This window comes from Mus musculus, chromosome 11 (genome assembly GCF_000001635.26).
Source record: "Mus musculus strain C57BL/6J chromosome 11, GRCm38.p6 C57BL/6J".
Lineage (NCBI taxonomy): Eukaryota > Metazoa > Chordata > Mammalia > Rodentia > Muridae > Mus > Mus musculus.
The window spans coordinates 84,456,516-84,474,887 of record NC_000077.6 but is presented as its reverse complement, the minus strand read 5'-3'; the positions used below and the strand labels follow the sequence as shown (position 1 = coordinate 84,474,887).

At 40.3% G+C, this 18,372-nt stretch overlaps 1 protein-coding gene across 7 annotated transcripts in view; it reads left to right on the top strand.

Moving 5' to 3' along the window:
- Aatf (apoptosis antagonizing transcription factor) overlaps positions 1 to 18,372 on the top strand; it is a 90,729-nt gene that overhangs the window by 38,697 nt on the left and 33,660 nt on the right. For 5 of the 7 annotated variants that reach the window (XR_388498.4, XR_388499.4, XR_003949482.1 and 2 more), the window contains 4 exons: positions 1,722 to 1,836; positions 3,602 to 3,800; positions 4,160 to 4,324; positions 7,344 to 7,427. Coding sequence is in view for 3 of the 7 variants with exons in the window: in NM_019816.1 (NP_062790.1) it covers positions 1,722 to 1,836; positions 3,602 to 3,800; positions 4,160 to 4,324; positions 7,344 to 7,427 (563 nt within the window). In the remaining 4 variants the exon portion in view is untranslated. Of the gene's footprint in view, positions 1 to 1,721; positions 1,837 to 3,601; positions 3,801 to 4,159; positions 4,325 to 7,343; positions 7,428 to 11,811; positions 12,406 to 18,372 lie in introns of those variants that run through there. The other 2 variants (XM_011249153.3, XR_879720.3) reach the window with 2 other exon arrangements.

Sequence of the window (18,372 nt, the reverse complement as noted above, 5' to 3'; positions counted from 1 at the left end):
CAAATGTCAGTGATTTGTGAAAACAAAGTACAGAAGAAAAATATAGTCAAGAAGGAGCGATCACGTGGAAGACAGTTCTGTTCTGAGATGGCAGGTTTGAACTGTGATAGGGTATTGAGGCAGAGATTGTCTGGCAGTTGTGGGATTTGATTATTAGAGCAGAATCAGAGTACTGTTAACAAATACTGATTATCAATATTTAGTGAGCTCTTTAGTAGGGTATTAGGAGTCTGGGGTTTTTTGTTTGAGACTAGGTTTCTCTGAAACCTGGCTGTCCTGGAACTCACTTTGTAGACCAGGCTGGCCTTGAACTCACAGAGACCCACCTGCCTCTGCCTCCCAAATACTGAGATTAAAGATGTCTGACACCACATGCCCAGCAGAAGTCCAGTTTTTAATGCTTCGGTTTGTTTGAGACAAGGTCTCCATCTAACCCAGGCTTGCTTTAAATGTCTTTTGTAGTACAGAGGATGACCTTGAACTTCTGATCTTCCCGCCTCCACCTCCTGAGTTCTGGAATTATAGATGTGCTACCATGCCCAGTTTATGGTGGTGGTTGAGGATCAGTCCCAGGGCCTTTATGAATGCTAGGCAAGCGATCTACTCATTGAGTTACAGCCCAGATTTTTCTTGTTGTTTTTGAAAGTTTGTAGCCATGAGTTGTATAGTTAATCTTGACCTGTATTATAGATGTACTCTGACTAAAAGAACCAAGTGAGAATACAGTCCTATGGTAGGATCTTTCTGTGTAGCCCCCACATGGCCTAGTGCTTGCGCCTCTCAACTTCTATTCATGTATAAATTAATATATAATTCAGTACTATAAGTTGGAAACTATTAACTTGAGGTTTTTTTTTTTTTTTTTTTTTTTTCCGGTCTGGTTTGGCTCTGGTTTTTCCCTGTGTGTGGTATGCATTTATGTGTGTATACATGTTCTTGTGTGTGGGAGTCCACATGTATGTCTGTGCCTGTGGAGATCCGAGACCAACATCAGGGGCCTATCTTCTTTGGTGGTTCGTCACCTTATTTTCAAGAGGCATGCCTGATCTCTTACTTAAGCCTGGAGCTTGCTGTTTTGGTCTGGTCAGCCAGCTTGTCCTGGGGATCCCATCTCAGCTTTTCTAAGTCTGGGAATCTGAGCTCTGGTCCTAGTGCTTCTACAACAAATGCTTTACCCACTGAGCCATGTCCCTAGCCCCTACCTACTTGGGTTTGTACGTGGACAGAGACTTTCTGTAGGATATGTTTGAGAGATTGAGAGACTAATTTGCCGATCAGATCAGAGACAGATGAGATCTGGCAGGAGAGAAAGAACTGAGCTCATTCTTCAGAAGAGGGGAGGGCCTTTCAGGAGGAATTGCTTATCAGACTCAGCACCCTTGAGACCTGAGGGCAGCCTGTAGGATATACCCGAGGAACTTAATATCAGGGGCAGAGTTCATTATGGTAACAGGCAAGGAGTTTGCCAAACTTAATGACTTTAAGAACTGGCCACTGAAGTCTTTCTAGCTGCAGACACATTTCTAAGCACCTTCCACGTGCTGCTATCTTGCTTATTCCTTAGCGTCACATGAGACAGGCACTGGAGTAGTTTCCATGGAGTTGATCTCAGAAAGTACTGACTGTCCCCACTCAGAACTTGTCAGGAGACAGGGAGTGACAGCAATTGGAGAGTTGTAAATGACTAATTATCCCTTTTCTCTGCTTTATTTCTATTCCAGGTCACAAAGCACTTAAAGCCTTGTTAAGGTCATTGGTGGATCTTCAGGAAGAGTTGCTTTTCCAGTACCCAGACACGAGACATATAGTAAATGGGGCGAAACCCAATACAGAGAGGTAAGGAGGAAGCAGAGCCATGGCTTGATTATTTTCTTCTCATCTGAATGAAAAAGGAAGGCGGGTCTTTCTCAGACAGATAGATACGGGATTTGATAAACGTAAAATAGAGTCGCTTTTATATTTAACAGGTGGTCAGAACAGGACAGTTTAGAGTGCTTGTTCTAGTTTTTTTTTGTAACTGCTTATCTTTATAGCTTAAGGCAAAATATTTGCCTTCTCTTTTGTTCTATAATAGTGTACTGGCTAGTTTTGTGTCAACTTGACACAGGCTGGAGTTATCACAGAGAAAGGAGCTTCAGTTGAGGAAATGCCTCCATGGGATCCAACTGTAAGGCATTTTCTCAATTAGTGATCAAGGGGGAAAGGCCCCTTGTGGGTGGAACCATCTCTGGGCTGTTAGTCTTGGTTCTGTAAGAGAGCAGGCTGAGCAAGCCAGGGGAAGCAAGCCAGTAAAGAACATCCCTCCGTGGCCTCTGCATCAGCTCCTGCTTCCTGACCTGCTTGAGTTCCAGTCCTGACTTCCTTTGGTGATGAACAGCAGTATGGAAGTGTAAGCCGAATAAACCCTTTCCTCCCCAACTTGCTTCTTGGTCATGATGTTTGTGCAGGAATAGAAACCCTGACTAAGACAAATAGTAGATTACAATCATGTTTTGAATATTAATGTTTATGAAATACTTTGTGCCCATACCATGGACTCAGTCACAACCATCCCCTGGAGCACTTTCTACATACTGAGACCTGTAGTACAGTGAGGGCCTTTGTCCAAGTAGTTGGAGGTTGTGGTATATTCATTCTCACAGTGGTTTTCACTATGCGTACAGTTGTCCCTCTATATCCAAGGGGGAATGGCTCTGGAACCTTTCATGGCTACCCACATCTGCAGATGCTGAGTCCTGTATGCATCTTTCTATGATCTTATGTCATCCCTGAGTATCAGTTACACAACATAATGCTAGGTAGATAGCTGCTAGGGAGTAATACCTATGTTGGAGTGGCTGGGAACTTCCTCTGATGTTTTTGATCTACACTGCATTTCAGGTTAGTGCTAATGTGGGTGCCTATCCCTGGCAGTTTTCTTCACATTAAGCTTCTCTTCATTTGGGTCGATTAATATTATTCACCTCTTCTTAACAGTTGGTTATGGAAATATGTTTCTCTTATTGATTTTGGAACTTAAGGTCACAGAAATGTGAGTCTGTGTTTAATTTTTAAAGTTTTAAAGCTTCTTTTGTAACAGTATGTGCCTGCTTCATATACATTTCAAGTGATACTTTTACAGCCTCATTTCTTTTTATGGTGTGCTTACCATTAAAAAAAGTTAAATCTAGGCGCTTTGGATATTTATTTGAAAATTCCCATGAATCTTTGATTCTCTTTATGAACTTTAAAACATTTTAAAATCTTTATTTTTGTTTTATGTGTATAGGTGTTTGGCCTGCATGTATGTTTGTGCTCCATGTATAATCAGTGCCTACAGAAACCAGAAGAGGGTGTCAGATCCCCCGGGTCTGGAGTTAGAAACATTTGTGAGCCATCACGTGAATGCTGGGAATCAACTGGAGTCCTCTGGAAGGGCGACCAGTGCTTTTAATCATTGAGCATTCTAGCTCATGAAATTCTTTTCAACCAAACAAAAAGTCATCCTCATATTTCTGATATAATATAGTTATAATGGATAGGGTCTAAATACTTGATGTGAACCTAATCTGTTATTCAAGTAATGTCTACATTGGACTTAATGTTCTTACTGGTTTTCTAGTGAGGAGATTTCCAGTGAAGATGATGAGCTAGTGGGAGAGAAGAAGAAACAACGAAAGGCCCCACCCAAGAGGAAGCTAGAGATGGAGGACTATCCCAGCTTCATGGCAAAGCGCTTTGCTGACTTCACCATCTATAGGAATCACACACTACAGAAATGGCATGATAAAACCAAGCTTGCTTCTGGAAAACTGGGCAAGGTGTGTGTGTGTGTGTGTGTGTGTGTGTGTGTGTGTGTGTGTGTGTGTGTGAGAGTCTACCGGCTTCTACCATTTAATGTTAACTTTATTAGAATGTTTTATTCTGGAAAGATTACCTCGTTCTGTGTTCAAAGTATGAAATATTTTTAAATAAGCAGATTTGAAAACATTATAAAGGAGCAGCAGAAAGTGATGACTGCTTAAGACTAAGATTTTTCTGAGAACTGTGGTAGGCATACTCAGCTTTTAACAGAAAACCCGCCTGAAAAGAGAACTCTCTCTGCTGACATAGAGAGAAGCCAGTGTAGCTGCCTTGAGCACTGACCTGCGCTATCTGACATTGTTTTCTGTTGTTGTAGGGTTTTGGTGCCTTCGAACGCTCGATCTTGACTCAGATCGATCATATCATGATGGACAAAGAAAGATTGCTTCGGAGGACACAGACCAAGCGCTCTGCCTACCGAGTTCTTGGCAAACCGGAGCCAGTCCCTGAGCCTGTTGCAGAGACCTTGCCAGGAGAACCAGTAAGAACTCGGGATGCACGCTTAGAGAACAGTCTCTGGGAGGGTAGTTATATGAACAGCCTGCAGAATGAGCTCTTTCTGTGAGGAACGGGTGAGCTGCAGAGAGCAGCACTGCTCGGTTGGGGCCAGCGTGAGGCTTTGTAATATTCCTGTCACATCTCCATTTTGTGTTTAATGTAGGAATTCATCAGGATGTTGTAAGTCCAGTTTTAGGGGATTTGGATGTTTGTGGTTGCTTCTGTGATCTGAAAATCGAACCCAGGGCCTCAAACCTGGTTTGCTATGCAAACCCTCTACTACTGTCCTGCACCCCAGACTACTACTATGTAGAAATGGCAGCATAGACATTTACTTAATGCTTACCTTTGGGTACTCTGGAAAGGATATGAAAGTAGAATATTAAAATTCTTTTGTTTAAAATGAAATATCTTTATTTTGGGTTTTTTAAGAGAAGGATATTTCTGAGACAGCCTTGGCTGTCCCGGAACTCACTATGTAGGCCAGGCTGGCTTCAGACTCACAGAGATCCATTTGCACCTGACTTGGCATGCGCCACAACCCCCGGCTATTTTTTGTTTATTTTATGTGTATTTATGAATGTTTTACCTCCATGTATGGTTGTGTACACACTGAGCACCTAGTGCTTGTGGATGCCAGAAGACACTGTTGGATCCTCTGGAACTGGAGTTAACAGACTGTTGTTAGCTCTCATATGTATCCTGGGAACTGAACCTGGGTCCTCTGAAAGAGCAGCAAGTGCTCTGAACTCCTGAGCCATCCCTTAATTCCCCTCCCCCATTTTAATTTTATAATTTATTTTTCTATGTTTATAGAGTTAAAAAATTAGAATCATCTCACTTTCTTTTTTCCCTTTCTTCCTTCTAGCCCTTCCGTGCCTTCCAGCTCTCGGACTGATAGCCTCTTTTTTTTTTTTTTTTTTTGGTTTATTATTATTACATACATATATACAAATATCTAAATACAACTTGCTGAGTCTTTTCTGGTGTGTGTGTGTGTGTGTGTGTGTGTGTGTGTGTGTGTGTGTGTGGTTTCAGGGCTGTCTACCTCAGAGTGAATAACCAGCAAGGGAGCTCATCCCTGGAGAGGCTGATTTCCCTCTCTTACAATAGCCATGGGGAAAGCCCTTTGAAGCTTTTCCCCTTCCATGTAACATGTATATATGTATACATACACACACACACACACACACACACATATATATATATATATATACTTATTACTTTTTAATTTCATAAGATTTTAAAGTGAAGTGTAAATTTTTTTCTACTCTGAAAATTCTAATCCTTATATTGTTGCTACAATCTTTATGAATATGACACATATATAACATAGCTAAATGTGATTCTTTTCCTTTTAGAATTATTTTTAAATATTGTATTTTTAATAATGTGTGTGTGCACACACACATGTGGATCTGTGCATGTGAATGCAGGTCAGAGGCACTGGGTCCTCTGGAGCTGGAGTTACAACCTGATTGTGTACTGGGAATTGAAATCCAGTCCTTTAGAAGAGCAATGCATTCTCTTAACCACCAAGCCCTGAGAGACTCCAGCCCCTTTATAAATCTTTAAAAAGCTGTTTTCACAGTTTCATCTCTCTCTCTCTCTCTCTCTCTCTCTCTCTCACACACACACACACACACACCACTTAGTATGTACTTCAATAATACTCTCTCCCATTATCCTCTCTTTTCTTCCTTTTTTATATTTATTTATTTATTACATATAAGTACACTGTAGCTGTCTTCAGACACACCAGAACAGGGTATCAGATCTCACTACAGATGGTTGTGAGCCACCATGTGGCTACTGGTTGCTGGGAATTGAACTCAGGACCTCTGGAAGAGCAGTCGGTGCTCTTAACCACTGAACCATCTCTCCAGATCCCCCATTATCCTCTCTTATCCCCTCCCCACTCCACCAAACTCCATCTTCTTCCCAGACAGTCTCCTCTTACCTTCTTGTCTTTTCTGTTTGTTTGTGGCCCACTGCTGTTAATTAGGACTTCCTCTATAAGCATGGATAGATTATTTGCTTGAGCAAGGACAACTTAGTATTGAAGAATATTGCTCTTGTGCCCCCAGCAGCCATTTACTGCTTACAGCACCTCAGGGGGTCATTTTGTAAAATTAAATCAAATAGATATATGTGCATCTATATAGATATGTAAAGTGCCATTATATTTTAAAATATTGAAAAATTAGATATCCTATATTCTACATACTTTGGCATGAAAATCTGCCTTATTTTTCTGTCTATAAAGAATTCCATTGTATGCTGGGCTGTGGTGGCTGGAGGCAGTGGTAGACAGATCTCTTGAGTTCCAGGACAGTCTACAAAGCAAATTCTAGGACAGCCAGGGCTACACAGAGAAATCCTGTCTGGAAAACAACAAACTGAAAAAAAAATTCTATTGAATGACTGTAAGCTATAATTTAGTCAAACTTGCTGTTTCTGTTGTCTCCAGTTAGAAACAAATTATAGGAAACATTTCTAAATATTTCTATTTGTTTGTGTGAGTATATGGATGAATTTTTAAAAGTTAAAAAAATACATTAAATACTGATCGATATTGCCAAATTACCTCTCAAAGGGCTCACATTAATTTCCAGTCCCTCTGGCTCTTTTCTCAGTCCTGGGTATTACCAGTCTGAGAGGTGAAATATTTTTTGTGTGGATTTTGGTAAAAGTGAGCTTAAACATTGTCATGATAATTTATGCTCTATTCTGCCAACCACCTGTTAATAGACTTGATCTCACTATAGCATTCAGCTTCTATAGAAGGAGTTCCAGGACAGCCAGGGATGCACAGAGAGACTCTGGCCTGAAACAAACAAACAAACAAACAAGTAAATGAAGAAATAAGTAAATTTTAAGAGCTCTTTATATCATAAGGGAAAAGTGCTTTGACCTTTAGGCATAGTTGTTGGAGTAGCGAGGCTGACTGGACAGACTTGCTGGGACTCACAGCTCTCACCCTTTCCTTCCTGTTGACACAGGAGACGCTTCCTCAGGGCCCTGCCAATGCCCACCTGAGGGACTTGGATGAGGAGATATTTGATGATGATGACTTTTACCACCAGGTAAGGCTTTTCCTGTCCTTCCTTTGTTACAACAAGCCAGGCGTTTGCATCTTAGAGCCACTGATTGTGTCCTCTGGGTAAAGGGGAGTAGTTGAGGAGTTAGGACTTCAGTGGTGCCACTCTGGATCGTGGGTTGTCTTTGGCTTCGTATTTCCCTGTTGAGGTGGAAACAGCTCAGCTATTTTGTGAATGCTGCTCTGGTCTAAATTATCTGTAAAACAGTTTAAGCTTCTTTTAGTCAGGTGTTTACTCTTTGCTGCTGCTGGGTGTTACTTATTTTTGTTTTCAGTTTTGAGTGATCGTCTCATTGTGTACTAGTCCATGGCGGCTTCAAACTGGCAGTGCTGCTTCAGTCTCCTGAGTGCTTGTACAACGGGTGTGCACTACCAACCACATTGGTTATTCAGCCTGACCTTTCTTGTCCCACTCCAGGTACTAGCCATCAGACCCAGATGTACAAGGGTACATGCCAGCTGGGTAACAGTTGAGATCCTAGAGTTCTTGAGTTGCATTTCTGGTTCTATAACCTAACTCAGTCTTTCTAATGTGATTTGCTAAAAAAAAAAAAAAAAAAAAAAAAAAAGATTAATTTATTTTTATTTTCCCATTTGTATGTCTGTGTACCATGAATGTGCTTTGTGCCCGAGGAGACCAGAAGAGACTGTTGAGTCCTTTAGAACTGGAGTTAGGGATGATGGTGAGCATCCATGTGGGCGCTGGGAACTTATCCCTTGGTCTTTGCAAGAACAGTAAATGCTGTTAACCACTAAGCCACCTCTTCAGCACCTTAAATGTAATTTTTTGATGTGTATTTAAGTCAGTTTAGTTGTGCATTATAAATATAAGCTACTGTTGGGTTTCTCATCTTTCTAATAGTTTAATGTGATCACCAGTAAAGGTTGACCTATGATCCAGTCCTCAAGTTTTTATTTTCTCATTGTTGTAATGGTATGTTTTGGCGTTTTTGGGATAGCATCTCACTGTGTTACCTAGATTAGCCTTGAATTTGCAATTCTTTGCTTTTACTTCTCCTGTGCTGAGTGCCACCTGTTCTCAGCCTAGTCATTCTTGTCTCTTAGGAGAGTTCTCCCAGTTCTTTTCCTGACATTATTTGCTTGATGTTACTCTTTCTAATAATCCTAGTGCTTGCTTAGGTGGACTAAACATTTGAGATATTCTAAAGGGTACAGCAACTGTCTATTCCTGACTCTCTTGTAAGTTGTATTAACGAAATGTGCTTTTTGCCCAATGGAGAGTTGAGGATGCTGCTTACCGGTGTCACACTGTTTTTTGTTGAGCCATTGTTTATCAAGATAAGACATTACTCTTGAATTTTTAGTTAGTTTTTGCCAGATAATTTGCAACAGCTTGTTGAAGATTTAGTCAGAAGAGATTTAAATGTACTGAAGAAACAAACCTCTGAGGAAAATTATGGTAAAACAGGAACAGGTGGTCGGTCTGTGTTCGGTGTGCCTCTGGTTTGCTATGGAAAGAGAGACTCATTTTAATATTTCTATTTAAAATGTTATTTGTATGTGTGTACATGTGTACACTGGCAGTGTGCATGCAGCACCCACGTTCAGAAGAGGGTGTTGAATCCGTGGGACTGCAGTTACAGGTGGTTGTGAGCTGCCTGATGTGGCTGCTGGGCGTCAAACCCCAGTCTACTGCAGAAGCAGCAGATGACTTTACCCTGCTGAGCCATCTCTCCAGACCCATCACCTTTTTAATATTTGATACAATTATTGCCATAAATAAGTGTGACAAGTATATTAAGGGTGGAGGAGAGAGTATTGGCCTCAGCTGCTCTAGTCAGGGGTTTTGATTCTTTTCCTTTTCTCCTCTTCTTAAACCCATTTGTCTGAAGGACAGGGAATGTTCTGGAGGGTCGAAGGATGCACTTGACACGGGATATTAATGCTATCTAATTGTGTGAGATCATGGGAGACAATCAAAAATGTTGTAGTCCTCATTAATTGAAGTGTTCGTGGCTGGGATAAAAGTGCATTGTGAGTTAAAGAGACTGAAGAAGGTAAAGCTGAAATTGCTGCAGAGCAGCTGGTTCCACTGGCAAGACCATGGAGCCTTCAACATATTTCCTTCCTTATTTCTTTGTCTTCTCTTTTTATTTTTTATTTATTTATTTTGATTCTGAAGGCCTTTTTAAGAAATATCATTACTTGATTGGTCCTTTATTCCAATTAATAATTTTAACTTCAATAAATTCTGATTTCAGAGTTATGACTAGTCACATCTTAGCTTTTCCCCTTGCTGGTTAATTGGGGTGCCAAGGTTAATCTAAATTAAAACTTAAACTAAATAGAGGTCAGCAAGGCAGCTGAAACACCTGAGTGAAACAAATGGGGCTGCCAGGCACAACTTTATCTTGGCTGTTTCCCAGGAGGGAAGTGGCAGCAAATTGGAGTTGTTTCAGCCTTCTGTAAAGGTGAATGATGGGTGACACTTGTTAATGTACAGCGTCTCCGGAAGCATTCCAGATTGCTTTGCTTCTGTACCAACTGCTGCCATCCTTGCACACTCAGTAGGAACTGGACCAGTTGCCAACATCTGGCGGCACAGCGAGGCACGGGTGCAAGTCTTGAAACCCCACTGATTCTAAATATGGTGCTTAGAACTGTGCAAGCTTTAATCACTTACCACTCCTTGGCAGCAGGCTACGACAGCTTATCCTAGCCTCGTACATCACATCCTGACATCTGCTGAGCTGCAAGGCAGCTGCACATTCATTTTCTTTTCTTGCCTTTTCCCATTGCTTCTTAGCCCTCTTCTGCTCACTGCCCCTTTCCTCCCCCCATCTCCTCCCTTCAGCTCCCCCCCCCCCCCAATATGCTGCTTGGAAGAGATGATCTGTAAAGATTACTGCTTCATTGTGTGCAAGTAATTGTGGTGATGCCAGGCCCTTGACAGACACAGCGTAGCACCTGTTCTGCTGACCTGGTTAATTTCTTCTGTTGAGTGGGATTTGCCAGAGATTGGAACTGAAGCCAATTCAATGATAAGGCTAAAGAAAATGGCTGTATGTTTTCTGTCACCTCCCAATTAAATTGGCTTCATAAAGTGCTTTCCTTATTTGTCAGGGTAGTGAGCCTGAGCTAAGTGTTGCATTGAGAAGGGGTACAGTGTGTTACAATAGGACTGTGAGTTTCTTTTATTTTTTCCTCTTTTGTCTTTTTAAAATATGGTCATGTGGATGAGGTAGATGGTGAATATAATACATTTCACACGCCCACTCGCCCTTGCACGCGCGCGCCACACACACACACACACACACACACACACACACCTTTTTAACATACTTGAGGCTAAACTCTTTGGGTCCATGTTTTGTAAAGACGAGATTATAGCCACATTGAATTTTAATGTTCCATTGTAAGGGTTTAAAGGCTTACTTGATTAATTCAGGTATTATGAGGCTGTGTAAATGGCCTAACTGCAGAGAAAGATGTATAGGGTCAGAGACTCCCCACCTGCTCACACACATTCAGTTTTACTCTCATTCTTTGTTTTCTAATGGTCCTTGAACTTTAAAAGCATGCCTACTTTATTAATAGTACAGGTGTACACACACACACAGACTTACGTATTTATATATACAAAAATGATGGTTCTAAGGGATATCATCATAAATCTCATCCATCCATCCATCCATCCATCCATCCATCCATTTATTTGAGACAGGGTTTCTCTATGTATTTTGTCCTGCCTATCCTGAGCTCACTATGTAGACCAGGTTGGCCTAGAACTCACAAAGATTCTTTCTCTTCTTTTAGAGTGCTAGGATTTTTAAAAAAAGATTTATTATTTTATATATGTGAGTACACTGTCAATATCTTCAGACACTCCAGAAGAGTGCATCAGATCCTGTTACAGATGGTTGTGAGCCACTATGTGGTTGCTAGGAATTGAACTCAGGACCTCTGGAAGAGCAGTCAGTGCTCTTAACCGCTGAGCCATCTTATCTCTCCAGCCCCAGAGAGTTAGCATTAAAGATATGTTCTACCATTCTGGCTTAATTTTTATTTATTTTTCTAAATGACTTTTTCTTTTTTTTATTTTTTTTAATTTTTTTCTTAAATTTATTTATTTTTTTAAATTTATTTATTTTTATTACATATTTTCCTCAATTACATTTCCAATGCTATCCCAAAAGTCCCCCATAACCTCCCCCCCACTTCCCTACCCACTCATTCCCATTTTTTTTGGCCCTGGCGTTCCCCTGTACTGGGGCATATACAGTTTGCGTGTCCCTAAATGACTTTTTCAAATTATATTTGTATTAATTATTTTTTGGTTTTGCTGTGATAGAACAATGACTGAAAGCAACTTATAGAAGAAAGAGTTTATTTTGAGTTTCTGTTTCCAGAGCAAGAGTCCATCATACCAAGGGAGTCATGTCAGCAGACAGACAGAGCAGGAACCTGAGAGACCACATCCTCAGTTGCAAGAACGGAGCAGAGCAAACTGGAAATACTGCAAGGCTATATATTTTCAAAGCCCTCCCCCAGTGATCTACTTCCTCTAGCAAAAGTGCCTCCTAAACTTCCTAAATAGCCAAGTGCCCTTACCTAACACTGAGCTATTTCATTTATTTATTTATTTATTTATTTAGGCATAGTCTCACTGTGTAGCCCAGGCTAGCCTGGACCTCTGAGCCTCCTTCCTCAGCCTCTCCAGTGTTTGGATTATAATTTAACCCTATAATTTAAATTTCTATTGCATTTATCTGTTTGCTTTGTATCTGTGTGCAGCTATAGTGTGAGTTTATATGCTTGGTGCACATGTGGAGGTCAGAGGACAACTCACAGGAGTCAGTTCTCTCTTCCCTCCCTCATCTCCTCTCGGATGAAATCCTGATCATTAGGCTTGCCTTGGCAGCATACACTTTACCCCTGGGCTATCTTGCCAGCCCAGTCCTTTCATTTAAAAAAATTCCTTTATTTATTCACTTATTTATTTTTGTGTGTGAATGAGTATGCACATACTTAGGTGGGTGAGTATATGTGTGTGCATGTGAACTCAGGTCTTTGGGCTTGGTGGCAAGCACCATCACCCACTCGCCATCTTGCCAACTTTCAGGCTTAGCAGTTTTAGAGCTGAAAGACTTAAAAAGTTTGAAAACTTAAATAATGTCCTAAACACACACACACACACACACACACACACACACACACACACACACACACGACAAATGGCAACATTAGCCTCAATCTCTAGGCTGCCTAGATCAAATTTTGTTTGTTCATTCTTTTCTTTTCTCCCCCACCCCCCTTTTATTTATTTATTTATGTGAATACACTGTAGCTATACAGATGGTTGTGAGCCTTCATGTGGTTGTTGGGAATTGAATTTTAGGACCTCTGCTTGCTCTGGTCAGCCCTACTCATTCTGATCAACTCTGCTCACTCAGTCTCTGCTTGCTCTGGCCCAAACATTTATTTATTATTATACATAAGTACACTGTAGCTGACTTCAGACACAACAGAAGAGGGCATCAGATCTCATTACGGGTGGTTGTGAGCCACCATGTGGTTGCTGGAATTTGAACTCAGGACCTTTGGAAGAGCAGTCAGTGCTCTTACCTGCTGAGCCATCTTGCCAGCCCAATTTTGTTCTTTCTGTGTACCCTTGTTTCTTAAATATTTCATTTTTTAGCCATAAAAATTATAGCTTTATGGTTTTCAGTTTGTAAATAAATAAGCTTCTTCTTTTTTTTTTTTTTTTTTTTTTAGAACTGGGAGAAATATGTTGTTAGAAAGTAATTTTTTTTCTTTAGAAGGCAAATGATTTATTGAACTCCTGTTACTTAAAAATTCTAATGAAAAAATTAGCTTTGTAGTTTTGATACTGGTTTGTATGGAAGCTGGATTACTGAAGGCCTGATGTACCTGCCAGTGGGAACTTTATGAAAGACCTGTGGTCTAATGCAGAAAAGCAGTGTGAGTTTTCACTTTTGAATGGAGTTGGTTTGCATTCGGTCTGTCTACTTTCAAAAGTCATCCCTAAAGACAATTTCACAAAACATCAAGTGAGCATGAAGCATGGTTATTCAGAAATGTCCTAAGTACCTATGTATCATTTTCATGTACTCCTTTGTGACATTTTTAAAAAAAGATGGGTTACCTACCTGTAGTACCTGTAGTACCACTACTTAGGGTTTTCTTTTGTTTGCCCAGGTAGATTTTTCTTGGTGAACCTGAATTCTTAATGGTTTAGGAGCAAATATTCTCTGAGTTCTGGTTATGTACCAGCCACCTAAACTAAGTAGACAGGTGGCTGACATCTTTATTTAATCCTTGTAAGATCTGGTGTGATGATTGCCCTTAACAGTAAGCAGTGTAAAGTGACTGGGCTTCTCATATCCCAGACCTCTGGCTAGTTTCTTGTCATCTCAGCAGTGACTTTATTCAGAAAGCCCAAATTGAACTTAGCTGTTGACAGGCCAGTGTCTGCATTCCTAAGGGTACGTTAGGATTATGTTGCTTCCAGCTTTGTTTAGTTTTGATCTGGTTTATCTTGCCACTTTGAATCTTGCCAGGAGTACCTAGAGAAAGGCATAGCAGGCTTTTTTGGTTGTTGTTGACCACTGTGATGGGTTAAATTTTTCCTTTGATTTCCATTCAGGACATGTCTAGTACTGTGACCCTGCTACATGCTAGACCTCTGTATCCAAGATATTTGATAATGCTATAAACAAGTAATTACTAATTTGGTGAACTATTAAAAGTTGATCATGTTGAGAAAGAAGTAGAGAAGCGGCAGGCTGTCTGACAAGATGGTTTTCCTTAATTAACTTGGTGAGTGATTAATATGGACAGTTGATGTAGTGGCTTTAATTGTGTGCATTTAAATGGAAGTGAGAATAAGCAGTGTCTCAAGCCATCGCTGAAGTTAATGGTGGTGCAGTGGTGGTTCTGTGGCTGTAACTTCCCAGTAGCCCAGTTAATGTTATTAACGTGTTAGGAAGTCTGATAGGAATTGCTTCTTGCTCCCATCAGTACTAGGAAATAGATGCCTTTTATAAGAGTCCTTTTTTTATATTTAATTTTATATTTAAATGTTTGTATTTGGGATCTGGATAGTGGTTCTTAAAAGTCTAATGAAATTTATTGTGTATAGGTAGTTATGGTGATTTTAGAGAGAAAACACGCATGTAAATAAATTTGAAAATTGACATTATGGCTGAAGATAGAGTAGAGAGCTAACCATTTTGGGTTTGTGGGGCATAGTAATATTATTTTAAAAAACTAATTAGCAATGTCCAATTAAATTCTAACAATCTTAAGATTATTTTGTGTGTCCCGTGTGTAAGAATTTTATTTGAGATAAATACATGGTATCTTGTATACTGTCTTCGTAGACATTGCCATTACAGTCAGCATTATGATATCAGCACCAGCATTTGGTGACTGACGAGGTCATTATCATATAAGATGCTACAGAACAGGAGGACAAAGGTACTTTTTCCTGACTTTTTATTTCATTGAGAAAAAGTTATGTAGCCTAGGCTGGCCTTGAAATCTTGATCTACTTCTGTACAAGGGTCCTTCCGTGTACAAGGATTATAGGCCTGAACACTACACCCAGCAAGGGCACATTTTAAATGCTAGGTCCAGAAGTTTCATCAAACCACAGCATCAAGGGAAGGTGACATGACTAGGCCTTTGACAGGGTTTCACTATGTTGCCTTGGCTGGCCTGGAATTCTCTATGTAGACCAAACTGGCCTTAGAACTCACAGAGATCCTCCTGTCTCAGCCTCTTGGAATTAAAGGACTATGTCATCATACCTAGCACCTTCATTTCCTTTGCTTCATTGTTTTTAAAAGTATATCAGAGCCTGACTTATACCTCTGCTTCACTCATTAAAGACAAAGCTGTAGAACAGAGCTTTCAACAATAGTTTACTGGCCTAGTTAGGAAAGAAATAGGGTTGCCTTAAAACTAATGAAGAAACGTTCTTAAGCATAAATGAAAGTTTATTTGGCAAGTATGTGGCCAGAATTGCCTTTTTTTTTTAAATAATAATAAGCACAATATATACTGGCCAAATATAAATTAAACATAGGATACTGGCAGTATTTTTGTAACTGCAAGTGAAGAATTTGTTTGGTACTTCTCAAGGAATAACAGTTCTTCACTCAGATAGGCATATTGACTTGGTACTAAGTTCTGTTTAATGTTTTTTTTCTTCATAGTAACTTACAGGGAAATGCTTTAACAAAGAAGAGGATAAGTTAATAAGACCTTCCAAAATATATGTGATTATAGATCTAAAGTTGAGCCTTCTTAGCCTCGAGGAGTGACTGGGGGAGATCAACCGTCACACAAAATCAGAACGTGGAAATGAAAGTGTTCTTGATTCCAGTTTGATTTTCTTTGTAGTGCGTTTATCTTTTGATTGGACAAATTTGAAAATTCACCAAGGCCACTCTGACAGTCCAGATGTATCACTTTTGTGCAATTATGACCATCCATTAACATTTATTGTGCCAGATGATGGATTTATACAGGCTAATCTGCTGAAATTCCCTTCCCAAGGAATCAATCTTTCTAACAGAAGGAGGCTCCAACTTTGTGTAGTTGCACGGCTCTTTTTTAAAAATGTGACTTGAGCCAGGCAAGGCGATCCACACCTTTAATTCTGCACATGAAAGGTAGAGACAGGCAGATCTCTAGAAGTTAGAGGACTGCCAAGGATACACAGTAAGACCCTTGTCTGAAAAACAGTATGACTGGAGGAGTAGACAAGTTTTTAATCCCTCTGTTCATGAGGCAGAGTCAGGCAAATCTATGAGTTCAAGGCTGGCCTGGTCTACGTAACAAAGTTCCAGAGCTACGTAGTGAGATTCTGTCTTTAATTATTCTTTATTTTCAAGTATTCAGTCATTGTTGGAAATCAGATTGTAAGAAGAGCCTTCAGATTGATGATGGTCACGAGAGGATCCCGTTATGCTATTGTCTTACCTTTTGGAGAAGAAAACTTTCCAAGCTCCATATAGTGACAGCCTGGGCTGGGAAGATTATAAGTTTGAGGCCAGTGTGGGCTCATAGCAAACCCCTATCTTTACAAAAAAAAGAAAACGAGCTAAAAACAATGCAAATTATTTACCGATTCAGTCAGTCAGTCAGCAAGCATTTGAGTTTTTAAATATTTACTTTGTGGTTTTATTTTGAGAAATTTTTCTTTTGCTCTTCTAGTCTGTTGTTCAATGTAGTAGTCATATCTAACTAAACTTAAAGGTTTTGTTTTTACATAGTAATCTTAGTATGTTGCCTAGGCTACCCTAGAATTTACTATGTTACCCAGACTGTTCTTGAATTCATGATCTTCCTGCCTGAACCTCCCAGTGCTAGGATTGGAGACATATGCCACCATGCTCAACAAATTTGTTTTGATTATTGAAATAAAATAAAATAAAATAAAATAAAATTTGAAAATCCACTCAGTCACACCATTTACATTTCTAGGGTTTAGTAGTGGCCTATGCTAGAGACTACTGTGTCAGGCTCTGCAAATATGGATCATTTCTATGCTATCTGTGTCTCAGGGCTTTATTGGAGGCTGGAAGAAGACAAAGTCCCTGTCGTCGTGAGTGTTCACTGTAGCGTAGACAGGGTGAAGCAGGGAAACACTGAGAAGCACAGCAAGATGGGGAGGGTGATGTGTCTGCCAGGCAAGAAGGTGCTGTCTGAGCAGAGACGGAGAAAGTCACCAACAGCCATGCAAGTGTCTGCATGGTGAGTGTTGCGGGGAGTGGGTGGCAAGTGCAAAAGGGCTCTGAGGCACGAAAGAGCTACTACAATCTAGGGACATCAAGGGGCACAGTAGACAGGAAACAAAAGCAACTTGTTCTTCAGCTACCTTAGGCCACCTTAGACTTTAGATGACAATAGGGGGATGTGAGATAAGTCGCATGATTGACATTTTACAGGGTTACTCTGGTGCTTGTGCTGAAAATAGATATAAGAACATAAGTGACAAAGGATCGGATGTAGAGACTGGGGAGCCTGTGATAGTGCCTGCAAGAGATGGTGGGGTCTGTGGAGGGAAAGTGTTTGGGTTGTGGAGATGAGCTGAGGATTTGCTGATGGATTGATTTCATATGGAATATGATGAGGAGACTCGTCAAAGATGACTAAGATTTCTGCCTTTGCAGTTAGAAGGATGAAGTGCTATTTGTTGAGATGGGCAAAAATAGTTGTACTTGTTTGGAGAAGAAACCAAAACTTTGGTTATAAGAAGTCCACTACTTCCTGTCTCTTCTTCCTGTGTCCACATTTATTTAGTTGTTTTATTTGTTTGTTTGTTTGGTTGGTTGGTTGGTTGGTTGGTTTGGTTTTGTGTGTGTGTGTGTGTGTGTGTGTGTGTGTGTGTGTGTGTGTGTGTGTTTTAAAAGATTTTAGTTATTTTTAATTATGTGTATGTATTTGCATGCCAGTCTGCACATAGGAGTGCAGTTGTCCATGGAAGCCAGAAGAGGTTATAGATCCCTGGAGCTAGAGTTACATGTAGTTGTAAGCCACACAGCATGGAAACTGTAGTCCTTTGCAAGAACAGTAGGCACTCCTAACCACTAAGCAATCTTTCTAGCTCCTTGTTCTGATTTTTTAAAAACATGCTTTTGCTATGTAGTTCCAGTTTGTCACTAGTTGATAGAGAAATGCTCAACCCACTTCGGTGGCACCATCCCTAGACAGGTGGTCCTGGGCTCTATTACAAAGCTAGTTAAGCATGAGCTAGAGAGTGAGCCAGCAAGCAGTGTTCCTGCATCCATGGTTCCTGCATCCAGTTCCTGCCTGAGCTCCTGCCCTGACTGTGAGCTGTCAACTGGCAGTATAAGATCCATAAACCCTTTCTTCTCTAACTTGATTTTGATCAGAGTGTTAATCAAAACAGCGGAATGAAACTAGAATACTACATAAAG